This window comes from Myotis davidii, unplaced genomic scaffold, assembly GCF_000327345.1.
Source record: "Myotis davidii unplaced genomic scaffold, ASM32734v1 scaffold443, whole genome shotgun sequence".
NCBI classification, from domain to species: domain Eukaryota; kingdom Metazoa; phylum Chordata; class Mammalia; order Chiroptera; family Vespertilionidae; genus Myotis; species Myotis davidii.
The window spans coordinates 310,803-319,057 of NW_006294062.1; the positions used below are offsets into that span (position 1 = coordinate 310,803).

An 8,255-nucleotide genomic window follows, 5' to 3' on the forward strand; every position below is an offset into this window, starting at 1 on the left:
TGGTCTCCTTTCTCCGCGCCCTCATAAGTGGTGTCGGCTTGACCATTCTCAGGAGCAGAGCCCCTGCTGTAATAACCCCCATCCTAGAAAACAAAACTTCTCTGCTGGGGCCTGGCTGGTGTGGCTCAGTTAGTTGAGCATCATCACATGCACCGAGGGGTTGCTGGTTTGATTCCCAGTTGGGGCACGTGCCCAGGTTGCAGGCTCAGTCCCCAGGAAGGGGTGCGGCAGGAGGCAGCCGGTTGATGTTTCTCTCTTGCATCAGTGTTTCTCTCTCTCTCTCTCTCTCTCTCTTTCTCTCCCCTTTCTTCTCTCTCTCAAATCAAGAAAAACGTATTGAAAAGAAAACATTCCTGTGGCTCTGAGTCACCTCTCCAGCTTCCACATCTTTTCTTTCATTCACAGCAGAAGTTGTACCTACCACTTCCTCCGCGTCCTCCCATCGTCACCCCAGCCCACTCTAATCAGGCGTGTCCTCCACATGCTACCAGAGCAGCTCTCCCCAGAGTCGCTGCCGACCTCCGCTTGCTGGGCCCAACAGCGAGCTCTCAGGGGCCAGCACTAGACAGCTATATTTTAAGAAATATGTTTTTATTGATTCAGAGAGAGAAAGGGAGGGATAGGAACATCAATGATGAGAGAGAACCATTGATCAGCTGTCCTGCAGGCTCCACACTAGGGATTGAGCCCGTAACCTGGGCATGTGCCCTGACCGGGAATCAAACCCTGACTTCCTGGTTCATAGGTCGATGCTCAACCACTGAGTCACACTGGCCAGGCCATCTTTCCATCTCAAAGCACTCCAACCCGAGCCCACGTCCTCCAGCTCTCTCCTCCCTTCAGCAGCCACCCCCTCTCACCCTTGGGTGCCTTCACCTTGTCACCTGTCGCATTGCTCAAGTCTCAGCCCTTGGTCTCCTTCTTCCCTCTTCTCCTTCCCGGGGGATCTCATGCATTGTCATCGCTTTAAATGCCAGAGACAGGCTCAATGACGCCGAAACTCACCTTCCCACCCATCCAGTCACTCAAGTATCTGTTCAGTGCCTGTGTGTACCAGCTGCTGTCCCCATTGCTGAGGTACATCTATGAGAGGAACGGGCAAAACCCATGGCCCGAGCTTGTGCTCTCACAGGAAGATGGGCAATAAAATGAGCAGAGGAGAAAGGAGACATGTGCACTACTCTCTGGAATACTTTAAACAATAACATTTAAAAACAAGCCAACGTGGCACAGATGCAGACAGGCAGCCTGCGTATAAGAAGGCAGGATGTGATAGGGAAAACACAGATCAGCGCACAGGAGCCAGGAAGGCTGGAGTAAAGGGCAGGTTTGGGCACTGCATGGAGGCAAAGGAGGCAAGATGGTTTTGTTTTTTTTCTGGGTGAAATGAAGATTGGCCAGAGGGTTCTGAGCAGAGGTGTAACGTGGTCTTGCTGAGGGTTTAAAAGGATCATTTCATCAGCTCTGTTAGGAATATCCTCTTGATGGTGAAGGGCAGGGCCCAGAGGTGATGCTGGGAGACCATTTGGAAGATGTTCGGGTCATAGAAGTGGCAAGATCAGGCTCCAGTTCTATTTCAAATGGGGCTGACGGGGTCCCTGGCAGGCTGAGGGGCCAGGGGAGGAACGTGGTCAAGGAGGACCCCAGGGTTTTAAACGTGAGCAATAAGAGGACGGAGTCACCACTGAGGAGACGGAAGCTGGAGGAGGTTCCCTAAGGGGAGATGGGGATGTTCCTTCTGGACACGTTGGGACTGAGATGTCTCAGGCGTCCAGAGAGGTCCTGGGTGAGCAGACGGACGGTGACCCTGGAGACAGGGGCAGGGTAAGAGCCCAGTCACCTGGGAGAGAAGTGGAGAGAGTAGGCGGAAAAACAAGGAGGGAGAGGAGGAGGGGAGGGAGGAGGACGAAGAAGCTGCACACACCAGACCCCCTTTACCTCCGCGCGATTAACTTCTTCCATCTGTCAAAAGTGTCCAGCGTCAGGGCCTCCTCCACCTGCCGCATGTGGCCCTTGTCGGGAAGAATGAAGGTGGCCGAGATGTTGTGGAAGTAGGGCATCTCCAGGACGGTGCAGCCGAGCTGCTCGTCATAGCCCATTGCATACATGCCCCCGTGGAACATCATGGGCACCTTCACGGGCCTGTTTTCATCCAAAAAGAAGTCTTCCTCTTTAGTTGATTTTGGGTCAAACTCGTGTAGCCACCTGGCTTCAGATGGAAGGAGGACAAAGCGGTGTGAGTGTCCTGAAGGAGAAGAAGGGACTGGACCCCGCTAAGCACTGGTCTCTGTCCTCATGCTGAAGTTCAGGGAACGGGTTTGGAGGCTCTGGGCTATCAGGACGTATCCTCAGGAGTCCTGTTCTCATGACATGCCCTCAAGACTTCCGGTGAGGTGGGCTGGGAGTTGACTACCGGTTCCTATAGAAGCCAGGCCTGGGGCTGCTGAGCCAAGAGGAGAGCTTCCGGCAGCCCTAAGCCCAGGTCCTCCTGAGGGTGAGAAAGGCTATGGACTGTCCCAGCAAAGGGGACTAGATTATACTGAGGGGGGTGATCTGGGTCTGGAGTGAGAGACAATGCCCAGCTTTATTCTAAGCCCCGGGGTTGCTGCTCTCACCCGGGACTGAGCACAGGGATGGAGCAGTCTGCCCGTGGGAGCCTGCTGAAGAGAGTGAACTCCCAGAGCCGGGTGTTTGGACCCTCCTTTTCTATCCTGAGGATTCTTTGATGCTGTTGGGCACAAACCCAGACCTGGGTCTTTGCACTACCTTCAAAGGCCCACCGTTCAAATTCTCTCTCTGCTGTTCTACATGGATAACCTTGGGCAGGTGTCTTACCCTCCCTGGGCTTCAGTGTCCTTATATGGAAAGGGAGTATTGATGGAGACCTCCCAGAGCCGCTGAGAGCCTGGGGAAAGGTTGCACAGCGTAGTGACTATGTATAGTAGGTGTTGAGTGAATGCTAGTCATCTGCATCATCATCACCATGGTTCTTGTAATCTAGGGGGTGCAGGGACTAAAGGAATTTCCAGATTCCCCTTTCTTCCTCTGCTTTGGGAAGACTGAGATTCCAGTCTGCCATTTTCACTCCCTCCCCACTTCCCCGCTGTTGCCACTCATCTCCCTGTGGATTTTGGGAGAATTGAACTTCCATATTTAGAACCATGCTGCTGACAACCCAGCAGTAATCTTATGTGGCCTGAGGGCTGTTGGCCTCTGATTCTTAACTATGTTGGCCAACCTTTGTGTGAACGTGTAGGTGTGTATGGTGGGCGGGATGATGCTTGGATTTGGGAATATTCTTCCACCTTCCTTTTCACTCTTACCCTGAGACACGAGAATCAACAGGGTTTGATAGGAGATCAAAGCAACCACCAAAGTGGTCACCATCACCATCACCAACAAGACGATCACCATCCCGGGCATCTACTTAGAATGATGGAAAGTGCACATCTCCTGGGCCAAGAGAAGTGGGTTTGAGTTCTCACTTCCATTGACTGGCTTTGTAACTGAGTAAGGCAATTAATGTCTCTCTAAATTTCACTTTCCTTTTCTAAGAAATGAGGAAAAGAATGTCACTGCAACCCCTGTAACCAGTGTTGTGTTAGGATAATCAGTAATGATGAAAAGTGCACATGGAGAGCATTTAGACTTCACAGAGTTCATTGTGCATACATGTTTGCTTCGAATACCCATGACTGCCCTATGAGTTATGTAGCAAGGCACTCATTTTGCCGATAGGAAAAGTGAGCCTTTGAGAGATTAATCACTTATGAATTCAAGGTCACAGAGCAAGCAGGTGGCCAAGCCTGGTTTTCAATCCAAGTCTACTGGTCATGTTCTCTTTTCCATGCCAAGCTGTCCCTAGCCTTACCTCGAAAGTAAAGACAGTTGACAAGAAGCATCACAGTGCCAGGATCTATATCCTTGACCAGGTTATTGATTTTCCCCTGGGTTTGCTGACTGACGTAGTCATTGATCTGCTTCTGAGCGGTTTGGACGTCCTGGAAGTTGGTGGGGATGCTGTTTGCATTGTACAGGTTCTTAGCATCTGCCATAAACCTCTTCTCTGGCCGCAGCTTCCGGTCCAGGAACAAGGTGTTCTCGAGGCTCAGCCGGAGGCCCTCGGCCTTCTGGTTCAGCCTCTGGATAAGGTAGTGGAAACCCTCATGAAGGTCTCTGTCCGGCATATTCCTGAAGTTGAAGCCCTCCTTGATCTCGGCCAGCGTGGAGTTCTGGGCACCCAGACACAGCATGGCGAAGGCGGTGGAGATGCTCATGGGGGAGAAGAAGATGTTCTTGCTGGGGCCGGTGGCGGCCATCCTCTTGTACAGCTCGAAGCCAAAGCCCACGTTCCGCCTGGCGAGCTCCTGGGCTGCCCTCCTGCCCGGCTGCTCTTGGTCCCGGCTCACGGCGCCAGGATTCTTGGGGGAAACGGCGGGTTTCCGAAGACCTTCTGCGGTGAGGAGGCCGGCCAGCAGCAGGCCCAGGCCCAGCGTGAAGTTCATCTTCCTCAGAGATTGTCCTGTGGAGGAGTAGACCTGCGGTTAGTGGGAAAAAGAACAAAAGAGCCCCTCTGCCCCTGTCTTACCCATGAGGAGGACATGAGAGAAGCAGTGCAGTGCCTCGTGCGTGCTGTGCGCAGCGGTTTATCAGCGCGTTGGCGTCCATTATAGCATTTCACCCAGACCGTCGCCCCGGACAAGAAAGGATTGTCCTCCTTCATAACTGCGAGGCCTGACCAGAGGAAACAGCTCTTGTTTGGGTCCCCATCGTCCCCATCGTAGGGTGACAGAATCTCAATTCCTTTGAGGAACTGCCCCCTCTACTCCACTGGGTGACAAGAAGGAAACGCCAGTGTGGCCACGGGACCCAGGTGAGGCCACCACAGTACTTCACCCCCTGCCACACTGATTGGTAAAGACGTGTGAGTGTTTCCCAAAGCAGATCATCAGTGTCGTCCCCTGGGAATGTACAGGCGCCTTAACTCTGAGGGTCTGGCTTAATGATGCAGCCCTGGAGCCTAATGTGGCCCTGGCTTCCATGGGTAGAAGGAGAGAAGAGAGAGCACGAGAGAAATGGGGAGAAATACTTGGTGACATCTTTGGAGTCCCTGAATCAAGCTTTACCTAAAGACCAACAACCTCTAATTTTCCAAGTTATGAGCCAATAAATTTCCTTTTGAGGGTTGGCTGCTATGAGTTGGGTTTTTCCCCTTACAACCAAAAGAGTATTGACTAATTTGTTGAAGTCCAGCCCTTGGTCTGGGATCCCCTGTAAGTGGGACTATGCACTCCAGAACCCAGGTCTCTATCAGACCTTCTTCCCTGTATTGTTTCCGGGAAAAGAAGGGGCAGTGTGATGAAGAGGACACGTCCTGGTGGCTGCAGGACTGCTGCTCCTTTCACCACCTCTCAGCGTGGACATCTCCCCACAGGGCTGTGAGCTTTGGGGGGACGTGCTTTTCATGTTTTATTCTCCCTTCACCTCGAGCTCTCATGCTGTATAGAGCCGCCAAAAGCACGGCGTCCCCAAAGCTTGCTGATTTCTCTAGTTGGCCATGCTGCTATCAATGATCTTTACACCAACTTGTACATCAGCTAAAGGCAGATTTCTTTGCTTGGTCCTCTGTTCTCTCTCTGTCCCCCCCACCCCCCTGAAATTTACATCTTCCTGGATCTGAGCTGGTGGGGAGGAGCGAAGGCCATCTGTGCTGTGTTGGCATGAGCTCCTGGGAAGCAGAACTGAGATGAGGAGTCAAGCATGCGTTACTTATTGAGCGCGCGCTCGTAGGAGTGGGGAGTGAGGGAAGCAGGGCAGGAAAGGAACGGAGCCAGGAGGATGTGGCTGCTACAGGTAACATCCAGGACCTGATCCACAGGGGCAGGCCCTGGAGCCAAAGCACATGGCGGCATTGCGCCCATGAGGCAGGGTTCTGGCTTTCCAGAGGGGATCCGTCCGTCAGTGGCTATGTCTTCCCCGGGGTGCAAGGGCTGGGGTGTCACTTGCTATCAGACAAGGGCAGTTTTCTGGAGTGGGGAGGACAACAGTGAGCGGGCAGCGGCCCACCTCAACACCACAGCCTAGGGCAGTGGTCGGCAAACTCATTAGTCAACAGAGCCAAATATCAACGGTATGATTGAAATTTCTTTTGAGAGCCAAATTTTTTAAACTTAAACTATATAGGCAGGTACATTGTTATTAACGTAATTAGGGTTCTCCTAAGGCTTAGGAAGAACCACACTCAAGTGGCCAAAGAGCCTCATGTGGCTCATGAGCTGCAGTTCGTTGACCACAGGAGGGGAATGGGCCCATCACCGGCAGGTCCCCCAAAGCTAAGTGGAGGGCCCTCTTTCTATTGACTGAATGGGGGAGCATCATTTTCCCAAGTGGGTTGTGCCCCAAACCCTCTACGCCGGGTACTGTGGATGGAGCCATCATCAGAGCAAAATGGGTCTGTAAGAGGCTCGTGGCGGAGTAAGAGCATGCTAGCGCATATACTCGCCGTGCCCACACCCCCTCCCTCAGGCAGCCCAGGGACAGAGGACCGTCCCCAGCACCAAAGGGGCTCTGGTTGGGTGACCACACTCCCCTCTAGTGACTGGTCAGGAGCTGGCCCGGATGCAGTCAGCCCACTGAGTTCCACCCTGACTGGACCAGGGTGGGCGGGTGATGTGAGTGACCAGGGGGCGTGAATCTCAGGCTCTTTGCTGAGATGTTGGGACGCTGCCCTGTTCCAGCCTCTGGTGTGCTGGGAAGGAAGGTGTAGACGCCAGGGGCTTCCATAGCCATGTGCCGAGCAGAGAGTGGCCCTGGGACAGAGCCAGAATGTGAGGAGGGTGCACGTCCGGGCTCCGCAGAGACCCTGGAGCTGGGCCACCCTGAGCCCCTGCCTCCAGCTTCCAGTGACGCTGGCGGGAGTTACGTGGTCAGTTACTGAAGCCAAAAGATTCCTGACAAATACAAGTATAAATATGTCTTTATTGATTTTTAAAGAGAAAGGGGAAGAGAGAGAGAGAAACATCGATGTGAGAAAATCAATCAATTGCCTCCCACACGCACCCCGACCAGGCATCAAACCCACAACCAGGGCATGTGCCCTGACCGGGAATCAAACCAGCGACCTTTCAGTGCATTGGACGATGCTCACCCCATTGAGCCACTGGTATATGCACCAAGAAGTCAGGAGGCCCGGCCCTGACCGTACGCCTATTGCTGTGTGACACTGGGGAGAACTCTCCCACCCCCCCCCAGCCTGGTGATGTCTAAGCACCCTCCTCTCCCAACGACACATATTTTACAGTAAAAATTAAAAATAGCTGGTGGTGAACAAAGGCTCAGAGATGGTCTGGGAATAGATTAGAGAAGAGAAGGTTAGTAACCCCCAGGGGTGTTTCAGAAAGGAGCAGACGTAGAAGATGGGGTGGCTTCGGTCTCAGGTGCGTGGGTTGGGCTGGGGAGGAGTCGGCTGGGTTGGTACCAGGAGCTTCACGTTCGCCGGGTGGATGGCCCTCCGTGGGCGCCACTCCCAGAGCCCAGGGTGGAGGGGATCAGACATCGCTGAGAGCTCCAAGGGCACCCTCGCGGGGGACCCACCAGCCAGGTGAGGCAAAGCCGCGGAGCCCCTGCCAGGCCCGGCCCAGCCTGGCCCGAGCCGGGAGGAAACTGCTCGGAGCTCCATCCAGGAGCACTTTCTGGCACAGACACCCACACGGTTTACAGCGATGCCCAGGCCCCCCCCCCCCCCCCGAGTTTCAGGAACAGGAACTGATTATGGAAGTAGGAGCCCGCACGTTGGTCTTCTCCAGCTTAGGGTCTGGAGGGTAGCAGGCAGCCTCCTTGCCCTCCAGAGCTTCAAACTGTCATCTCCTAGATGGCAGGGCAGGGGGGGGGGGGGGCTGGGGGGGGGACAGATAAAGTAAGTAAACAAAATGAAGAAGAAAACACAGAAACCGAGCCCGTGGGCAGGACTGCAGTTCTGACTCTCCGGCCCACGCTCCTCCCCGGGCCCCGGGGGAATGACTTCCTTCCGTCTGGAAAGAGAAGAACACGGGCTCAGGAGGCACTGAGCTCGGTGCCCCGTCTGCGCAGAAGGGCTTGCCCACTGGAGGGCTCTCGGGGGGGGGCAGCTCCCGGTGAGCTTAGCAATCGGGATCCGCCAATCAAAGCCCCGAAGGGGTGGGGACAGTGAGATGTGATGGCACTTTAACAACAGTGACTGATGTTAGGAAGCACCTGCAGCATGGAGCAGACTGGCA

General features: G+C 54.1%; 1 protein-coding gene across 1 annotated transcript in view; it reads right to left on the bottom strand.

Moving 5' to 3' along the window:
• SERPINA12 (serpin peptidase inhibitor, clade A (alpha-1 antiproteinase, antitrypsin), member 12) overlaps positions 1–8,255 on the bottom strand; it is a 13,766-nt gene that overhangs the window by 2,326 nt on the left and 3,185 nt on the right. The window contains exons 2-3 of the mRNA XM_006767964.2: positions 3,872–4,522; positions 1,939–2,209 (exon numbers count right to left, since the gene is read on the bottom strand). Coding sequence (XP_006768027.1) covers positions 1,939–2,209; positions 3,872–4,505 — 905 coding nt within the window. The 5' untranslated portion in view covers positions 4,506–4,522. The remainder of the gene's footprint in view (positions 1–1,938; positions 2,210–3,871; positions 4,523–8,255) is intronic.